This window comes from Salvelinus fontinalis, chromosome 37 (assembly GCF_029448725.1).
Source record: "Salvelinus fontinalis isolate EN_2023a chromosome 37, ASM2944872v1, whole genome shotgun sequence".
NCBI classification, from domain to species: domain Eukaryota; kingdom Metazoa; phylum Chordata; class Actinopteri; order Salmoniformes; family Salmonidae; genus Salvelinus; species Salvelinus fontinalis.
In genome coordinates this window covers 692,615-714,093 of record NC_074701.1, presented here as the reverse complement: position 1 = coordinate 714,093, position 21,479 = coordinate 692,615, and the positions used below count along the sequence as shown (strand labels likewise).

Genomic DNA, 21,479 nt, shown 5'->3' with positions numbered 1-21,479 from the left:
AGACTGGTGTTCTTTGATCAATTAGCCTTTTAAAATGATACACTTGGATTAGCCAGCACAACGTCCCATTGGAACACAGGAGTAATGGTTGCTGATAATGGGCCTCTGTACGCCTATGTGGACATTCCATTAAAAATCAGCCGTTTCCAGCTACAATAGTCATTTACAACATTAACAACGTCTACACTGTGTTTCTGATCCATTTGATGTTATTTTAATGGACAAGAAATGTGCTTTTCTTTCAAAAACAAGGACATTTCTAAGTGACCCCAACATTTTGAACAGTAGTGTATCTAGTCATGAGCGGAGGGTCGGGTGGCCGGAATGTATTGTACACTGCAAATTGACCACAACTAAGCCCAAAATAAATTGTATTTGAAAATAACAATAATTTCATACCTTGATTACATTCAGACACAATCACGTCGCTTTTTTTTTATTTGTGGGAGTACTTGGGAACAGATTTCCTAAATTAAACACATTTTTTGCAGACTTCCTGGTCTTTTTTTTGACAGACTCCAATCTAAAAAGGATAACACTATGCGGTCCGGTTTTGCCCCGCGTGTTGCTAACCCCTGATCTAGCCCTCGCATTATCAGTGGTCCTCACTATTAGTAAAACGGGTTTGTATGCGTCTCCAGTCTTCTGCAGGATGCAGAGAGTAAATCGGAGGGAGGAGGCCAGGCCATCTCAGCGAGGGAACACTTTGTGTTCACAGACACAGACGGACAGGTGTACCACATCACTGTCGAGGGGAATACCGTCAAAGACGGTGCCCGCATCCCCCCAGACGTGAGTCTTAATTCTACCTCCCCTCCTACCTTCTCCTTCATGGATGCTGATCTAATGCTACTGTAATTGTACATGCTAAGTCTACTCTACATACTCATCTTTACTCTTCAGACATACTGTATACTCTATTTCTCTACCTCCTCTCTTCTCACTGCTGCTTCTCTTCTTCCTCTCCCTGCCCTTTTCTATAAGACCCTCGTATCTTTACGTTCCGTACATATTCTCTACCTCATTCTTCACCTCTTCTCCACGCCCTTCTCTCTCCTCCCCCGCTGATCTCCACTCTCTGTACATACTTTATCTCCCTCATCTCTTCCGTGTCTCTTTTTCAGTCCATTTCATTGATTTCCTCCCCTCAAATTGAATATCTCTGCTTAGCAAACCTTTTAACAGCACTCTATTTTTTCAGAGAGCAAGCTGTCATCAGAGCTGTGGTTGGTTTTTGTTTGTGCTGTTCTAAATGGTTTATTTTGTTTTCCAATTCAGTGCACTTTTTTTGGGGCTAATGATATAATGCGAACTCTTAAAGGGTTATGCACACTCCCAGAGCGTAAGTGGGCGAGACCTCATGTTAAGATCAAGATAGAACTGCAGCTCTTTTCTAACAAAGTCCACACATTTTGTTTCATTTAAGGACGCGTCTAGTCTTCACCTTCGTGAGATAGACTTCTGTCCTAAATCCCACGTCGCCATCAATGGTGAATGGTCCCAACAAAGTTCTTGGAAGTGTCTCACGATCCATTATCCTATAGGCTTCAGACTTAGTGGTAAAGAAGTAGTCAATGCGTAAATAGAGTAAGTAGCGGTTTGAATAAAATGTGAAGTCTCTCTCACTTGGATAAAGGTGTCTCTATACTTCAACCAATCCCACTTCTAGACAGTGGCTAATCAGTGACTCCCTCGTCCTAGAGGGTGGAGTTGATGGTAAAGGTGATCAGTCTACAGTCGGAGACATAACACAATTGACATCTCCACCCCCATTAGGAGTAAGTCAGAGCTATTCTCCAAGATAAGGTTAAATCTTTTAGATTTGGATCATACACTTTTAGCAATGATACATTCACTCCATCTATAGTTCCATTTACTAATATGAACCTAAACTCTGTATCCCTATGAGAGGAGCTGGCATTGAAATTGACTGACCTGTGCACTAGACTTGCTATCCCCCTTTTCCGTTCTGATATATGAGATGCATAGAATATTCTATTAGCCCATGTCCTATTCAGTTGCTCATGCTCGTTATCCGATAAATGTGTTTCTTGCAAAAATGCAATCCTACATCCAAGTTGTTTCAACTGATAAGAGTACTTTTCTTTTTCTTAATCGCCCTATAGCTTATTACCTTAATTGGTCCCTAATGTTTTATAAGCCGATGAGATGACATTTGAAACCATCCAGTAAGAGAGGGACGTTTGGTGGTAGTTTCAGTATGTCTCTGAGTTAGTTTTCAACCCACTGCACACTATAAATGTTATGCGACCCCCGTAGAGTCTCAAGCTGCACCTCATAAACTTCTTGAGTGCCTCACACCTGTCCTAGAGCCGTCTGTCCCTCCGTAGCAGGTATGAGAGGAGGCGGTCAGTGCGAATGCGTCCATCCTCCACTGTTCTAACTTGATTCTCTGCCTCAGTCACTCTTTCACCGAGTCCCTTAACAGATTGTTCCAGCTTAGGTATGGGAGCTTGTCATCTTACTCAGGCTTTTGTTCATCTCCTGTCGGAATTTTCTGCATTGTGTTAGAATTGTGCTCACTTTGCTTGCCTGTGACACATGTGGGCGCGCATCGCCATCGTCGACGCCTTATGTGGCGAGGGACTGCGTCTCCTCATGTCGTTTCGTTTTCCCTTCGGAACTGACTTCGCCAAATTGCTGGTGTTTCTTTTATGCCTACTCACGCTGAATCTATTCCAGGTGTTTAACACAAACTTGGGGTAAAAAAAAAAAAGATGGCTGGAGGTATATTTAGTTTAGGATGGATGGTGCAAGCAGCCATTAGATGGATGACAGAAAATGCAGCACTGTCTCGATCTCTTACTGGGGGGCAGAATGAGCACAGCCTGTTTTTAAATGATTATAGTTTTGGGGGGATATTAATCAAGAGGGATTAGGCCTATTTCTGTTCTGCATGTGGTGTTCTGCGTTTTTGCTCTTAAAGAATTCTGCATGCAGGGTTTTAGTCCCATTTGGCAAATTGTTGTTTTGTAACCCTACAATTCGCTGCCATATATAGTGCAATTGGTTCTATTTTTTACTTGAATATTTTTTGCCAGATCCTAATCGGTGTGTCTAATTTGATAGATATTTTAATAAAATAGAAAGCCCTCCTTGTTTTGTGTTTCAGTTCATTTACAACCATGTTGAACAACCTATATCGACATAACCTAAACGGCTGCTCAGCAAGGAAGAAGCCACTGCTCCAAAACCGCCATAAAAAAGCCAGACTACGGTTTGCAACTGCATATGGGACAAAGATCGTAGAGAAGTGTCCTCTGGTCTAATGAAACAAAAATAGAACTGTTTGCTCATAATGGCTATCGTTATGTTTGGAGGAAAAAGGGGGAGGCTTGCAAGCCCGAAGAACACCGTCCCAACCTTGAAGCACGGGAGTGGCAGCATTATGTTGTGGAGCTGCTTTGCTGCAGGAGGGACTGGTGCACTTCACAAAATAGATGGCATCATGAGAGAAAGTTATGTGAATATTTTGAAGCAACATCTCAAGACATCAGTCAGGAAGTTAAAGCTTGGTTGCAAATGGGTCTTCCAAATGGACAATGAACCCAAGCATACTTCCAAAGTTGTGTCAAAATGGCTTAAGGACAACAAAGTCAAGGTATTGTAGTTGCCGTCACAAAGCCCTGACCTCAATCCTATAGAACATTTGTGGGCAGAACTGAAACAAATGTGTGCTAGCAAGGAGGCCTACAAACCTGACTCAGTTACACCAGCTCTGTCAGGAGGAATGGGCCAAAATTCACCCAACTTATTGTGGGAAGCTTGTGGAAGGCTACCCGAAACGTTTGACCAAGAGTGTGCTAAGCTGTCATCAAGGCAAAGGGTGGCTATTTGAAGAATCTCAAATCTCAAATATATTTTGATATGTTAAACACTTTCTTTTGGTTACTACATGATTCCGTATGTGTTATTTCAAAGTTCTGATGTCTTCACTATTATTCTACAATGTAGAAAATAGTACAAATAAAGAAAAGCCCTTGAATGAGTAGGTGTTCTTTTTTTTCTTTTTGACGCATAGTGTAAATATTGAATAGATTTGAGCACAAGTTGTTCCCCTTCTTGACTCTGCAACCGTGAGAAAATAAATGTGAATGTTTATTACACTATGGTCATTTGTATACATGATTTGATGACATGTATTTCCACCCACACCGCATTCATTTAATTTGATAAAAATGCCTTCATGTCAATTTGAATCAAAGGCTTTTTGGAAATCTATCTCTTACTTCCTGTTTCTCTCTACACCACAGTCTCTGTAAAAGTCTGTTCTCTATGACGGCACACTTTCATCTCCATTCAAAAGTTGAGAGGCAACGACAAAATCATGTCATGTTCTCCTCCATTTCTCAATTGCCTGCTCGCGGAGACACTTGTTATCTATGTGGGTATTTTGTTTCTCATTATGTGGTGTGAGATAAGCAATCCTTTCCCGAACGTCATGTAGGTGAGTATCCCCGTTATGTTCCTCCTCCACAAAGCGAGGCGCTCCAATCGCTCTGTCTCTGCACCAATTTGAGCATCCTGTTTCCTCTCTGGTCTTTTGATGTGGTGCATTGGGCTGCTGGCTATTTTGCACCACACCACATCAACACATCGAACCAGCCTCACAACACAATAATTGGGATCCTGTGCAGGCGGGCCATCAAATGACAGTCTGTCATATCTTTACCCTACTTTGTAATGATGGGAGACTTTGTTTTTAGACAGCTTTCATTCTCTCATATCTGTACAGCATAAGCCACCCAGCGCAGTTTTTGTGCGATTCCCAGTGTCCTAATTTGTCGCCTGTCAGTCTGTCTCTCGTAGCATGTCATCGTTGTGTCTTTGTTTGTTGTGCGTGTGTCTGTGCACTTCTGTTTATTGCTCTTTAAGCGCGCCTTTGTTTAGACAATGTCGTAGTTTTGTCTTGTGTTGGTTCTCCCTCTGGTGGGCTGGTTTCAAACTACTCGGGCCCAGGGGGAGCCTGAGAGCCTGTCTGCTTTAAACCAAGTTGATTTGAAGGCAATGATGTGGTTCTATGCAAAAACAGTCAGGCTAGGTGTTGCATGCAGGACTCAGGGTGTTGGTTATAACTCGTTCACCATCATCGACACTTTGCCTCGTCTTGTTATTGTTTTCAACATCACATTTAGGTTTTAGTAAAAAAATAAATGCAGATTCTCTTATCCATAGCAACGTTCAGTTCATTCTCTTTAGAAAAAACAGCAAGTTGAGTTTGCAATCAACTATGTAACTGTAAAGAAGTAGATATTTCATTTGTTCATGCTCTGCCAGGCAGAGGCTGGGATCCGTTCATATCGTGTAAAATGGTGCAGAGGCTGGGATCCGTCCATATAGGCTAGTGACAAAATGTTTCTGCTTGTTCACCTCCGGCATGCTTTCGTCTGTGAATGGCAGATTGCTGAGATGCTGTATCCAGAGATTTACATTTGATCTGTCAGACTGCTCTGACCCATTCTCTATTTAGAGATTTGAAATGTATTTAGCGATTCAAGAATTTGCATAGCCCCATACTTCTTATACCCTTATCACTGATAAAGGAACTTCATAATTTAGTAAAGGAGCTTTGATGAAAACAATTTTTTTTTGTACCACATGTAATAAACACACTATTAGTCAACTCACTCACCCACTGTCTGAAGTTCTGTTATGGGAACACTTAGTTAAAGCACTTGAGCGTTCGTCTGCACTATATCAACACTTGATATGAGACAAAGCCAAAATGTCAGTGGAAACATTGTTAGTCCTTCAGTGGAAACTCTGTATTTGTTAGCACCTAAAGTGGAAGTGACAGCATTTAAACTACTTTGCAGAGATGAAACAATCACAATATTAGTCAAAAATATAAAAGTCCCAGTTTTATGCTTCAAAACCAACTTCATAAGACGTTTTAAAAATAGGTTATATTTAACTTAAAATTCCCTGACGTACAGTAAAGCATTTTTCACGGAATGCCTGGATACAGTTAAATGCATGACTAATATAATTCACCAATCCATTTCTTGGTAGTCCCAAAAATGCTGCTGTCAGGTTGTAAATCACAGATGGCCTGTTACATTGTTTGCTGCCTCCACCCATTCAGGATGTACTGTTTCAGTTTAAATGACTCAATATTTTTAACAAAAATGGACAACTGTAACTAAGGCTGGCAATGTCAATACGATCAAACTAGCAAGGGCAATGATCACAAGTCCGTCATAATGTGGCTAATAGGCTAGCGCACATGTCAAAGGCTGCAGTTGCACACTGTTGATTCGGTTGTCAAAAAGTAGGTTGGGACAAGAATGCATTATCAGGCAAGCTGCAGAAGGACGAGCAGGCTATTATTCTCCATCGTTTATCAGTGCAAATTTCACAGCCAACTAGCTGAAAAAGTTTGAGAGGGTTTATCTAGTGTTCCCTTGTTAGATTTTAGCTCATCTCGCTCTGGCTAGCATTAGTTGTTGATCTTGTTGATATGCATAGGCAACTGAGGGAGAGAGCTTACCTTTAAATGGTTGTTTGATGAATAGTACTGTGAAGTTCCCAAATGTAAGATTAATGAAAATAGTCTGGGTAGCCATTTGATTAGATGTTCAGGAGTCTTATGGCTTGGGGGTAGAAGTTGTTTTAGAAGCCTCTTTGACTTAGACTTGGCGCTCTGGTACCGCTTGCTGTGCGGTAGCAGAGAGAACAGTCTATGACTAGGGTGGCTGGGTGGCCCTATGACTAGGGCCTTCCTCTGACACCGCCTGGTATAGAGGTCCTGGATGGCAGGAAGCTTGGCACCGGTGATGTACTGGGCCGTTCGCACTACCGTCTGTAGTGCCTTGCGGTCGGAGGCCGAGCAGTTGCCATACCAGGTAGTGATGCAACCAGTCAGGATGCTCTCGATGGTGCAGCTGTAGAACCTTTTCAAGATCTGGGGACCCATGCCAAATCTTTTCAGTCTCCTGAGGGAGAATAGATTTTGTTGTGCCCTCTTCACGACTGTCTTGGTCTGCTTGGACCATGTTAGTTTGTGGACACCAAGGAACTTGAAGTTCTTAACCTGCTCCACTGCAGCCCCGTCGATGAGATTGGGGGCGTGCTCAGTCCTCTTTTTCCTGTAGTCCACAATCATCTCCTTTGTCTTGATCACGATGAGGGAGATGTTGGCCTGGCACCACACAACCAGGTCTCTGACCTTCTCCCTGTAGGCTGTCTCGTCATTGTCGGTGATCAGGCCTACCACTGTTGTCATCTGCAACCTCAATGATGGTGTTGGAGTCGTGCCTGGCCGTGCAGTAATGAGTGAACAGAGAGTACAAGAGGGGACTGAGCACGCACCCCTGAGGAGCCCCTGTGTTGAGGATCAGTGTGGCGGATGTGTTGTTACCTACCCTTACCACCAGGGGGGCGGCCCGTCAGGAAGTCCAGGATCCAGTTGCAGAGGGAGGTGTTTAGTCCAAGGGTCCGAAGCTTATTGATGAACTTTGAGAGCATTATGGTGTTGAACGCTGAACTGTAGTCAATGAATAGTATTCTCACATAGGTGTTCCTTTTGTTCAGGTGGGAAAGGGCAGTGTAGAGTGCAATAGAGGTTGCATCTTCTGTGGATCTGTAGGGGTGGTGTGCAAATTGTAGTGGGTCTAGGGTTTCTGGGATGATGTGAGCCATGACCAGCCTTTCAAAGCACTTCATGGCTACAGACGTGAGTGCTATGGGTCGGTAGTCATTTAGGAAGGTTACCTTAGTATTATTGGGCACAGGCACTATGGTGTTCTGCTTAAAACATGTTGATATTACAGACTAGAACAGGGAGAGGTTGAAAATGTCAATGAAGACACTAGTCAGTGCATGCTCGCAGTATACGTCCTGGCAATCCGTCTGGTGCTGCGGCTTGTGAATGTTGACCTGTTTAAAGGTTTTACTCACATCGGCTGCGGAGAGCGTGATCACACAGTCTTCCGGAACAGCTGGTCCTCTCATGCATTTTTCAGTGTTAATTGCCTCGAAGCGAGCATAGAAGTAGTTTTTAGACACCTTGCTCGTGTCACTGGACAGTTCTCTGCTGTGCTTCCCTTTGTAGTCTGTAATGGTTTGCAAGCCCTGCCACATCCCACGAGCGTCAGAGCCGGTGTAGTACGATTCGATCTTAGTCCTGTATTGACTCTTTTCCTGTTTGATGGTTCGTCGGAGGGCATATTGGGATTTCTTATAAGCTTCCGGGTTAGAGTCCCGCTCCTTGAAAGCTGCAGCTCTCGCCTTTAGCTCAGTGCAGATGTTGCCTGTAATGGACTTATTGATGAAGCCAATGACTGATGTGGTGTACTCCTCAATGGCATCGGAAGGAGTCTCGGAACATATTCCAGTCTGTGGTAGAAAAACAGTCCTGTAGCTTAGCATCTGCTTCATCTGACCACTTTTTTTATTGATCTAGTCACTGATGCTTCCTGATTTAATTTTTGCTTGTAAGCAAGAATCTGGAGGATAGAATTATGGTCAGATTTGCCAAATGGAGGGCGAGGGAGAGCTTTGTATGCGTCTCTGTGTGGAGTAAAAGTGGTCCGGTTTTTTTCCCTCTGGTTGCACATTTAACATGCTAATAGAAATTTGGTAAAACAGATTTAAGTTTCTCTGTATTAAAGTCTCCGGCTACTAGGAGTGCCGCCTCTCGGTGAGCGTTTTCTTGTTTGCTTATGGCGGAATACAGCTCATTCATTGCTGTCTTACCACCACAGACTGAGGTTGGCAGTATGTAAACAGCTATGAAAAATACAGTTAAAAACTCTCTAGGTAGATAGTGTGGTCTACTGCTTATAATGAGATACTCTACCTCAGGCGAGCAATAGCTCGAGACTTCCTTAGAAATCGTGCACCAGCTCTTATTTACAAAAATACATAGCCCGCCACCCCTTGTCTTACCAGACGCCGCTGTTCTATCCTGCCGGTACAGCGTATAACCAGCCAGCTGTATGTTGATAGTGTCGTCGTTCAGCCACGACTCAGTGAAGCATAAGATATTACAGTTTTGAATGTCCCGTTGGTAGTTTAATCTTCCGCGTAGGTCATCGATTTTTATTCTCCAAAGATTGCACGTTTGCTAGTAGAATGGAAGGAAGTGAGGGTTTGTTCGATTGCCTACGAATTCTCAGAAGGCAGCCCGTCCTCTGGACCCTTTTTCTCCACCTCCCCTTCCTGCAAAACACGGGGATCTTGGCCTGTTCACGAGAAAGCAGTGTATCATTCGCGTCTGGCTCGTCAGACTCGTTAAAGGGAAAAAAAGGATTCTGCCAGTCCTTGGTGAGTAATCGCAGTCCTGATGTCCAGAAGTTATTTTCGGTCATAAGAGATTGTAGAGGCAACATTATGTAAAAAATCTGTTTAAAAATCAACGCAAATAAACTAACAAAAAACACAATTGGTTGGGGACACACAAAACGTCAGCCTTCTTCTTTCGGCGCCATTGTCACTGATGTAAGACAGATGTATTTATTACGTTTTATTTACTGCAGTTTCTATCTATTAATTGTCCAAATGCATGGCCACTTTACCATGCTATATTGGTATAGAAATGTCCCAAATGCCTTACTATACTTAATTCCCAAACATTCTATGAATTTATGAACATGTGAAATCTATGAATTTATGAAAACGTGAAAATGACCATATCTAAGATGTCTGTCTTCACAAAATTAATAAAAAAGTGTCATATTCTTCCTGGGGGTGAATATGAAAAGATTTTAATAAGATTTAATGTTGCTAAAACGCTGTCAGATCCTCTTTAAGTTGATTACCAGAGGATTATTATGGAGTGATTGTAGGGATTTCTGAGTGAGAGTGATTTGGTTAAAGTTGTTTGCGCTGTCTGCTCTCCTCACCTCGTAGAACCATCACCCTCTCTTCCTATGTATGTTTCAGGGCAGTATGGGTAGCATTGCGTGCATCGCCTGGAAGGGAGACACTCTGGTTCTCGGTGATGTGGACGGGAACCTCAACTTCTGGGACCTCAAGGCCCGTCTCTCCAGGTAACAAGTCACGTGTGTGTGTGCATGTGTGTTCATTCATCCGTGCATGCGTGAGTGTGTGTAGTACCTCAATGTTTGTTCCAGGGGGATCCCTACTCACCGTGGTTGGGTGAAGAAGATCCGTTTCGCACCTGGGAAAGGGAACCAGAAGCTACTGGTCATGTACACAGATGGTGCAGAAGTCTGGGACACCAAAGAGGTGAGTTATTTGTCTCTATTTGTCCTTCCTGTCGTAATAGCAACTAGAGACATTCCGTGTAAATTTTATCAAGGTTCAAAACTTCAAGAATAACCTATCGGCCAACAGATTGTCCCACTAGCTAAAAGCTAGACTTTGTATGCATTCAAAATAGGGTGCCACACTAAATGATAGACTGAAGATCTGCAATTTGATTGACCCTCCTTCATCAAAGGTCCTCCCCAGAATGATTTGCCTTAGGCATCGTATGCATTTCTGTAATTTACTGTAGCAGGCGCTCTTAGTCAGTGCATTTCACTAAGGTGAGAAACCACATATTGCAAGTAAAACACTTTCCTCAATAAAGCAGCTATCAGTAAAATCCGTGCTAGCAAAAAAGAAAAGTGTTAGTACAAGAAAGCCATGTACAACTGTAAGGTGTTAGAAATGTCCTTGTTTTGGAAAGAAATGTTTTTGTCCATTAAAATAACATCAAATTGATCAGAAATGCGGTGTCGGCATTGTTAAAAAATAAAAGATTCATGATGGGCAAAAGTACACAAACACTGGACAGAGGAACTCTGTTTACCTGAATTGTGAGTCCCCAGTGCTGCACGTAAAGAGAGATGGATCTCCTATGGGGGATTGCATGTGCACCAACAGAGAGCGATGCTGGAGAAGCTTTCGCGCACAGTGGCAGGCAACATATGGCTTGAGAGCGAGAAAGGATGAAGAAGAGGGAAAAATATAGGAGAGATCTCAAACGCACCAGTGCTCTCTTGACTGCTGTCTCAGACTCCTACTCGCACGCACGCGCATACACTCAAACACAGACATCTGTCTGGACAATTTTAAGTTTCATTTTGACAGTTTGACAGGTTGGTTTGAGAACTATGTAAACTTTTTATTTCCTATCACTTGTCAATCTAATCCTAAATATTATCCAATTAACATCCAATTTCAAGTCAATTGGAGCACATCATTTCTAAACCAATCATATAACAATTCACCTTCCCCTGACCAATCAGAGTTTCTATTGTGTATCCATGCTCCTCCCCGTGACCTCTGATCCCTGTAGGTGAACATGGTAAGCAGCCTGCGGATTGGTCGGAACGTGAACTATCGTATCCTGGATATCGACTGGTGCACCTCTGACAAGGTGGTGTTAGCCTCTGAGGACGGCTGCATCCGTGTGCTGGAGATGGCCATGAAGTCTGCCAGCTACAGGATGGATGAACAAGACCTGACCGGTGAGAGATGGGAGAGAGAGGGAAGCGAAGAGAAAGGGCATGTAGGCTTAGTGGAAGTAGAGCTGCGCCTGGATTCTCCACACATCTCCCGAAGTCCAGTCATGAATTTCCGATCATTGGATTGGTGAAATAAACAGCTAAAGGGACTTTTCAGCATTGTTAAATCCATCGTAGAATCAGGATGCAGCCTGCCACAGTCTCTGAGTACAGTGGAGTAAGACATTAGTTACCATATTTCATTGTTTATTGTCAAATTGTAGTTCAAACTACTGATATAAATAGTTGAGTGATGAACACTGGCCATTTACAGTATTAGGGGTAGTTAACTGACACTAGCAATTGCCCCACTTCCTAATGCTCTTTTGACCTGTAACCTTTGACCTCTAACCCCCTCAGATCCTGTGTGGTGTCCATACCTGCTGCTCCCCCGTGCTGCCCTCACCCTGAAGGCCTTCCTCCTGCTGCAGCCCTGGTCTGGCACATTCACCATGGACATCACACAAGTGTACGTACGCGCTCTAAATGGGTCCCACATTAACCCTGAAAGTCGGTCTTCTCACAGAAACGTCTGTAGTGTCTGAACGGTCTGGCCTCTATGGGAAGGTCTCTCATAAACACGTACACTACCTTTCAAAAGTTTGGGGTCTCTTAGAATAACAACTATTTTGGTCCATTAAAATACCATCAAATTGATCAGAAATACAGTTTAGACATTGTTAATGTTGTAAATGACTTTTGTAGCTGGAAACGGCAGATATTTTTTATTGAATATCTACATAGGCGTACGGAGGCCCATTATCAGCAACCATCACTCCTGTGTTCCAATGGCAACTTGTGTTAACTAATCCAAGTTTATAATTTTAAATGGTTAATTGATCATTAGCAAACTCTTTTGAAATTATTTTAGCACAGCTGAAAACTGTTCTGATTAAAGAAGCAATAAAACTAGCCGCCTTTAGACTAGTTGAGTATCTGGAGCATCAGCATTTGTGGGTTCGATTACAGGCTCAAAATGGCCAGAAACAAAGAACTTTATTCTGAAACTCGTCAGTCTATTCTTGGTCTGAGAAATTAAGGCTATTCCATGCAAGAAATTGCCAAGAAACTGAAGATCTCGTACAACGCTGTGTACTTCTCCCTTCACAGAACAGCGCAAACTGGCAATAACCAGAATAGAAAGAGGAGTGGGAGGCCCCTGTGCACAACTGAGCAAGAGGACAAGTACATTACTGGACTGGCCAATAAAATAAAAGATTGAGATGGGCAAAAGAACACAGACACTGGACATAGGAACTCTGCCGAGAAGGCCAGCATCCCGGAGTTGCCTCTTCACTGTTGACGTTGAGACTGGTGTTTTGTGGGTACTATGTAATGAAGCTGCCAGTTGAGGACATGCGAGGCGAGCCAGCGGGCTGCAAGATATCTTCCTTCAATCACCACTCCCCTTACCTCTCTCTGCCATCTGCCACATCCCCCCCTCCTCAGCGCCGACCGGGAGGGAGGGGTGGTCCAGCATCTCTCCTGGAGAAGGCATCGGCATTTCCATGGGCTGCACCTGATCTGTGGATCACGGAGAAAGCAAAGGGCTGTAAGGATAGGAACCAGCGGGTGACCGGGCGTTACTGTCCTTAATCCGTGATATCCAAACCAGTGCTGCATGGTCCGTTACGAGGGGGAAGTGCCGTCCCAATAATTCATATTTCATCGTCTCCAACGCCCACTTGATCACTAGACGTTCTTTCTCCACAGTGTCATTTGTTCCCTCGTCAACAGCTTCCTGCTAATGTACACGACTGGGTTTTTCCCTAAAATGGGCTTGATTAGTCAGAAGTACTCCTCAGTTTCATCAGCTGTCCGGGTGGCTGGTCTCAGACGATCCCGCAGGTGAAGAAGACCGATGTGGTGGTCCTGGGCTGGTGTGGTTACATGTGGTCTGCGGTTGTGAGGCCAGTTGGACATGCTGCCAAATTCTCTAAAACGACATTGGAATCGACTTATGGAAGAGAAATTAGTATTTCAATCATCTGCCAACAGCTCTTGTAGACCATCGGTTACTTGCATAGTAGCAATGATTATTTCACTTCACATTCAGTCTGGGTGTACAGGTTTGAGGTGCTATATCAATCTGACCCCAGGACAGTTTTAATATGATACTCATTATTTGAACTGTAATATTCTGGTATTCTAATACCTAATTCAATGGTACAGCCATCCTAATTGTGGCTGGTCTGGGACCATGCTGATCTAAGTATTGCCTTTTAGATCATAAGATGTGGATCTGATCCTTGATCAGCACTTCTTTTCTGAGACATGTTGTAAATATGGGCCTTGTTGTCTCTTTCTCTGTAGGGATTACACTGAAAAACACGAGATTAAGGGCCTGATCCAGGAACAGCTCAACTCCATGTCCAAGTGAGTGATTGCTCTTCAACAAACTCACACATGCGCTCGCTCACACACACACAGACACACACATGTCAATGCTACTATTTAAAGCATTTGTCATAAATAACGACACCCTTATTTTTGTCACACGTCACGAAGTGACAGCAACATTTGGTGATGGGGGGTCTATTTATCGGCATGTCTGTCACACACGCATGCACTCACATTGTCTGTGTGAGAAGCAAATGTAGATATCCAGATTGCGCAGCAGTGGAAGACAGGTTTCCTGGTTTTCTTTTTGTCTAGATGTCCTGCAGAGTTGTGTGTGATTGTATCTTGGTGTGTGTGTGTGTGTGCATGCGCACGTGTGTGTGTGTCAGTGCCAGACTGTGCCTGCTGTTAGTTAAGAGCCTGAGAAGCCTAGTCTGTGTCTGTCTGTCTGCGTGTTTCTGTGTTGTGTTGTGATTCCGTGATCCTTGATTTGCTCCCCAGTGACATGAAGAGCGTCTTGCTGGATCCCGAGCTCAACCTGCTGCAACGCTGCCTCCTGGTGTCTCGGTGAGTGAGTGAGGGAGGGAGCGGGCATCACTGCACAAAACTTGTCCTGTTCTCCCATCCTCCTGTCCCTGTCTACATATCCACACTATCATACCACTTAGTATGAAGCAATTTATTGGGCACACAGCTTGTATTCTAAGTGGTGGGCTAGTATGGACATTGTAAGTAGCCTTGCTGTCGCCTCAAAACACACCCCACACCCCTCCTTGTGCTCTGGGGTGAAGTTTTTTCTAGGTACAGATCTAGGAACAGCATGCCTTCCCCTAATCCTAACCTTAACCATTAGTTGGGGAAATTCAAAACTGACCCAAGTTCAGCATTTAGGGGCAACTTTACCTTATATCCGTCAGCGTTGGTTGGCACTTTTTTTATTTGTCCCTCTGCAGGTTATTATAATTGGGCATTGAACTGTGAGTCTTATGCCTCCAGAGATATGACAAGGAAAATTATATTAGTAGTCAAAAACAAGAGTAAAATCCACACACTAGAAAAGACAGGTGATCAACCTTGACTTTAGTGCTTATTTGACACACACAGAGGTCTATAGAGCTGCATTCCTGATTTCTGTAACCGTTAGTTTACCTGTGTATTTTTCTATTTATTAAGGATCCCCATTAGCTGCTGCCAATGCCACTTTTCCTGGGGTCCAGTGACATTAATGCAGTTATTCCAGTGACATTAATGCAGTTATATACAGTTTAAAATATTACATTACATTTCTTAAAACTTTTCACAACACATTAAGTGTGGGTCAGAAGTTTACATGCACTAAGTTGACTGTGCCTTTTAAACAGCTTGGAAAATTCCAAAAAAGGATGTCATGGCTTTAGAAGCTTCTGATAGGCTAATTGACATCATTTGAGTCAATTGGAGGTGTACCTGTGGATGTATTTCAAGGCATACCATCAACCTCAGTGCCTCTTTGCTTGACATCATGGGAAAATCAAAAGAAATCAGCCAAGACCTCAGAAAAGAAATTGTAGACCTCCACAAGTCTGGTTCATCCTTGGGAGCAATTTCCAAACGCCTGAAGGTACAACGTTCATCTGTACAAACAATAGTACGCAAGTATAAACACCATGGGACCACACAGCCGTCATACCTCTCAGGAAGGAGACGCATTCTGTCTCCTAGAGATGAACGAACTTTGGTGCGAAAAGTGCAAATCAATCCCAGAACAACAGCAAAGGACCTTGTGAAGATGCTGGATGACAAGCACGCAGATGAGCTTCCCTAAGATGGTTTCTGACAGTTTGTCAGGACATTTTTTGGTTGTGCAAACCCACAGATTAATCAGCTGGCCCGGTGGCTAGTCTCAGACTATCCCGCAGGTGAAGAAACCGTATTTGGAGGTCCTGGGCTGTCGTGGTCACATGTGGTCTCCGGTTGAACGTGCTGCCAAATTCTCTAAAATGACGTTGGAGGCGGCTTATGGTAGAGAATTGAACAATTCTCTGGCAACAGCTCTGGTGGACATTCCTGCAGTCAGCAAGCCAATTGCCCACTCCCCTCAAATCTTGAGACTTCTCTGGCATTGTGTTGTGTGACAAAACTGCACATTTTAGAGTGGCCTTTTATTGTCCACAGCCCAGGGTACCACTGTGTAATGATCATGCTCTTTAATCAGCTTCTTAATCCATCCACCTGACAGGTGTGGCATATTATCTTGGAAAACGAGAAATGCTCATTAACAGGGATTGAAATAAATTTGTTCTCAATTTTTGCGAACTTATTGTGTGTATGGAACATTTCTGGGATCTTTTATTTCAGCTCATGAAACGTGGGACCAGCACTTTACAAGTATATGTGAATGTGGTCAGGTTGGCCAAAACATTACATATTGCAGCTATCATGTCTTTGAACTATCATTAATGTGATGACGACTGTTTTAGGAAATCGATTAACTATGTTTGATTATTACGATTAAATTACTTATGTAACAATTAACTCATCAGCAATCTTAGGGCACCATGTAAAAAAATTATTACCATTTTCCAAATTAACTCTTAAATATATCTCTTAAATTTCAGTCATTAATTAATTGTTTACCTTCTATCAGTCTCATTGTGAATGTCGCAAACTCTTGGATACCTGCACGAACCCTAGCATTAATGATGAATCAGCGATATACCAATTGGCTTATTTATGTATTTACTAACTAAATAATCACACAGAAGTACATGAACACACACAGGATAGGTTATACATTGGTTACTAATATGATACAATGAAAAGTGGACTGATATGATACAATGAAAAGTCCCTAGTGGACTAAACCGATATGACAGCTTGTTTCACCAAATGAAAAGGGAGGAGCAGGTGAGAAAGAGCAGGAGAACAGACAAAGGACGACACTATCGTACACACAGCTGATAACTAGGCTCATGGAAATGCTAATACTTTGCACATGAACAGCCGCTCATTCGAAAAGAAATTTAAATGTACATATTTACGAGTGTAGGCCTTTGTTGTCTCTCTCTGTGATTGCCGGTCCGTCTGCTGGAGAGTCAGTCAACAGAAAGTCTCTGGTTTGTCCACCAGAGATCAGTCTTTTATTGTTGTAGCTTGTTATAATGATTACGTCAGGCGTACCAATGGCCGTTCGATAGGGAAATGTTCTCCAGAATGGATCTTTCAGAGTACTACCTGGTGGTTCTCGGTCGAGTTTGCTAGACTAAAGTACTTAAACAGCTACAGACTGAATGTTCCTGTGTAGTCGTCAGTTTTGTAGATTTCCTTCTTCTCTGTTGAAAGTAGAATTCTAGCCATTACGTCACTCTCAGCTCACGCTGTCGGTCTCGTTGGCCATTTCAACGTGGGGACCCCGTCCCTGCGTTTTCTTGACTAATGTAAATTTTGTCCGGAATTGTCATGACGCCGATGCAATGTCTGTGCTCATGGGGGCGTGGCCACTGACTTGGTTAAGACTTAATATGAAAAACAATTCTCTCATTTAGAAGGCTAACACCACATTATATATTCTCACAAATAGTTTCATATTTAATCATATACGTTCTCCCACATTTGAATGTGGACCTGATCACTGACAATTATACCCATCCAGAAATAGTTATGTTGTCCTACCGTCTTTAGTTACATCACAAATTATTATCAGGATTATTGACAGGATTGTTCTTTAAATACACACAGACCATTCCAAATGTTTGAAATACAGAAATACTGTTTAATTATTCAACCTTTTGATGTCACCGTACTGCAACGTCTCTCTCTGTGGTAACAAAGGGATTTAACTTCCATTTCTGAGAGTGGGGGGGAGAGTTTTCCTGCAGGTATTTATGACCATCATAAAACTGGAGAGAGGGGGTGCCTATGATCCTCCCCCCAAGGGCATGTCGTGACACAGCTTTAATGTCTATGGCTTGATATCATCAGGTATATCCTTGTTTAAATTAATAGCCTACGACATTGGTGTCATATTGGCTGAAATAGGATGGCAGGGAGATTTGAATTTAACATTGAGCTACAACCGTTAGTGCCAAGTCAGGAGATCTAGCTTTGTCTGAACTTAACTTTACACACTCAAGCTTACATAAACCTGCAGAAACAATCTGCTCTGAGCTATGATTAATGTTTTTGTAACCCATTTTGACTGTTCTAAACCCACCAAGCCCGAGAATCCCAGAGGACTCTCCTTTTCAGAAGAAGAATGCACATTAAGGTGTCTTTTCTTCCGATGTTCAGAAGGTTCTTACACTCACATTAAACTTAACAATAGTGGTTTTATGTTCTTGTACCCCTTTGCTAGTGAAGAGGGGGGTAGCCTAGCAACGGTTAGATATTGCACTGTGAAAATGTTTAAAAAGTATTTATCAGAAAGATGGAGATGAACGACGAATTGATGTGGGAATGGTTTCATGCAGAACTGGTCATGTGGTGCGGTCATTAGTGGTTGATCCGTTATTGCTATCACAGCGAACGTTTCAAAACCAAGTGCAATCAGGGTCTTCATTAGGACACACTGTACCAGAACGTTTTGCAAACAAAAACGAGCGTTTCTTATCGGAGCCCCAGTTAGTGCATCCCTGTTTCGGCCTATTTTCGTCGGCACACCCTATCAAAAAAAACAATGTGCAATGTAAAACAAATCAAGGGGTTCCTTAATGGACACGCACAGGTAATCCTTTCCTGTTTCAGTTCGTTTTATTTCGTTTGCTGCCTAATGAACACTGGCCTGGTTGTGTCCCAATGCAGGCTGTTTGGGGACGAGTCGGACCTGCAGTTCTGGACGGTGGCGGCTCACTACCTCCAGTCGTTCGCCCAGGCTCGCCACCTCAGTGTGCCCGTCCCCGAGGGCCAGAGCCCAGCCGAGGGGACCCAGGCCACCCCACAGGGCCACCTGGACATCTACCACGACACCCTGTGTGAGAGCTTCTACTTCCAGGTGAGCGAAAGAAAGGACAAATGGACGTTAGGACGTTTTTTTATTAGGCAGTGTGCCTTGTCTAACACACTGGAAGCTGGTTGAGGGAGAAATTGGAGAACAGGCTCATTGAAGGCTGGGATGAAATTAATGCGGATACCATTCCATTCCAGCCATTGCAATCGGCCCGTCCTCCAATTTTTAAAGTGACACCAGCATCCACTGGTCTAACAAATCAAATCAAATTTATTAGTCACATACACATGGTTAGCAGATGTTAATGCGAGTGTAGCGAAATGCTTGTGCTTCTAGTTCCGACAATGCAGTATTAACCAACAAGTAATCTAACCTAACAATTCCGCAACTACTACCTTATACACGCAAGTGTAAAGGGATAAAGAATATGTACATAAAGATATATGAATGAGTGATGGTACAGACGGCATAGGCAAGGTGCAGTAGATGGTATAGAGTACGGTATATACCTATGAGATGAGTACTGTAGGGTATGTAAACATAAAGTGGCATAGTTTAAAGTGGCTAGTGGTACATGTATTACATAAAGATGCAGTAGATGATATAGAGTACAGTATATACATATACATAAGAGATGTGTAATGTAGGGTATGTAAACATTATATTAGGTGGCAATGTTTAAAGTGGCTGGTGGTACATTTTTACATAATTTCCATCAATTCCCATTTTTAAGGTGGCTGGAGCTGAGTCAGTTTGTTAGCAGCGGCCGCTAAATGTTAGTGGTGGCTGTTTAACAGTCTGATGGCCTTGAGATAGAAGCTGTTTTTCAGTCTCTCGGTCCCTGCTTGGATGCACCTGTACTGACCTCGCCTTCTGGATGATAGCGGGGTGAACAGGTAGTGGCTTGGGTGGTTGTTGTCCTTGATGATCTTTATGGCCTTCCTGTGACATCGGGTGGTGTAGGTGTCCTGGAGGGCAGGTAGTTTGCCCCGGGTGATGCGTTCTGCCGACCTCACTACCCTCTGGAGAGCCTTACGGTTGTGTGCGGAGCAGTTGCCGTACCAGGCGGTGATACAGCCCGACAGGATGCTCTCGATTGTGCATCTGTAGAAGTTTGTGAGTGCTTTTGATGACAAGCCGAATTTCTTCAGCCTCCTGAGGTTGAAGAGGCGCTGCTGCGCCTTCTTCACAACGCTGTCTGTGTGGGTGGACCAATTCAGTTTGTCCGTGATGTGTACACCGAGGAACTTAAAACTTTCCACCTTCTCCACTACTGACCCGTCGATGTGGATAGGGGGGAGCTCCCTCTGCTGTTTCCTGAAGTCCACAATCATCTCCTTTGTTTTGTTGACGTTGAGTGTGAGGTTATTTTCCTGACACCACACTCCGAGGGCCCTCACCTCCTCCCTGTAGGCCGTCTCGTCGTTGTTGGTAATCAAGCCTACCACTGTAGTGTCGTCCGCAAACTTGATGATTGAGTTGGAGGCGTGCATGGCCACGCAGTCGTGGGTGAACAGGGAGTACAGGAGAGGGCTCAGAACGCACCCTTGTGGGGCCCCAGTGTTGAGGATCAGCGGGGTGGAGATGTTGTTACCTACCCTCACCACCTGGGGGCGGCCCGTCAGGAAGTCCAGGACCCAGTTGCACAGGGCGGGATCGAGGCCCAGGGTCTCGAGCTTGATGACGAGTTTGGAGGGTACTATGGTGTTAAATGCTGAGCTGTAGTCGATGAACAGCATTCTCACATAGGTATTCCTCTTGTCCAGATGGGTTAGGGCAGTGTGCAGTGTGGTTGCGATTGCGTCGTCTGTGGACCTATTGGGTCGGTAAGCAAATTGGAGTGGGTCTAGGGTGTCCGGTAGGGTGGAGGTGATATGGTCCTTGACTAGTCTCTCAAAGCACTTCATGATGACGGAAGTGAGTGCTACGGGGCGGTAGTCGTTTAGCTCAGTTACCTTAGCTTTCTTGGGAACAGGAACAATGGTGGCCCTCTTGAAGCATGTGGGAACAGCAGACTGGGCTAAGGATTGATTGAATATGTCCGTAAACACACCAGCCAGCTGGTCTGCGCATGCTCTGAGGACGCGGCTGGGAATGCCGTCTGGGCCTGCAGCCTTGCGAGGGTTAACACGTTTAAATGTTTTACTCACCTCGGCTGCAGTGAAGGAGAGCCCGCAGGTTTTGGTAGTGGGCCGTGTCAGTGGCACTGTATTATCCTCAAAGCGGGCAAAAAAGGTATTTAGCCTGTCTGGGAGCAAGACATCCTGATCCGCGACGGGGCTGCTTTTCTTTTTGTAATCCGTGATAGACTGTAGACCCTGCCACATACCCCTTGTGTCTGAGCTGTTGAATTGCGATTCAATTTTGTCTCTGTACTGGGACTTAGCCTGTTTGATAGCCTTGCGGAGAGAATAGCTACACTGTGTGTATTCGGTCATGTTTCCTGTCACCTTGCCCTGGTTAAAAGCAGTGGTTCGCGCTTTCAGTTTCACGCGAATGCTGCCGTTAATCCACGGTTTCTGGTTTGGGAATGTTTTAATCGTTGCTCTGGGTACGACATCGTCAATGCACTTCCTAATGAACTCGCTCACCGAATCTGCATATTCATCATTGTTGTTGTTGGACGCCGTGCGGAACATATTCCAATCCGCGTGATCAAAGCAGTCTTGAAGCGTGGATTCAGATTGGTCGGACCAGCGTTGAACAGACCTGAGCGCGGGAGCTTGTAGTTTTAATTT

General features: G+C 43.9%; 1 protein-coding gene across 2 annotated transcripts in view; it reads left to right on the top strand.

Annotated features, from left to right (window-relative positions):
* Positions 1 to 21,479, top strand: part of wdr11 (WD repeat domain 11) — a 138,995-nt gene that overhangs the window by 96,376 nt on the left and 21,140 nt on the right. For both annotated transcript variants that reach the window (XM_055901674.1, XM_055901673.1), the window contains exons 16-23: positions 642 to 792; positions 9,907 to 10,013; positions 10,098 to 10,212; positions 11,270 to 11,441; positions 11,838 to 11,946; positions 13,791 to 13,853; positions 14,319 to 14,384; positions 18,597 to 18,786. In XM_055901674.1, the coding sequence (XP_055757649.1) occupies positions 642 to 792; positions 9,907 to 10,013; positions 10,098 to 10,212; positions 11,270 to 11,441; positions 11,838 to 11,946; positions 13,791 to 13,853; positions 14,319 to 14,384; positions 18,597 to 18,786 (973 nt within the window). The remainder of the gene's footprint in view (positions 1 to 641; positions 793 to 9,906; positions 10,014 to 10,097; positions 10,213 to 11,269; positions 11,442 to 11,837; positions 11,947 to 13,790; positions 13,854 to 14,318; positions 14,385 to 18,596; positions 18,787 to 21,479) is intronic.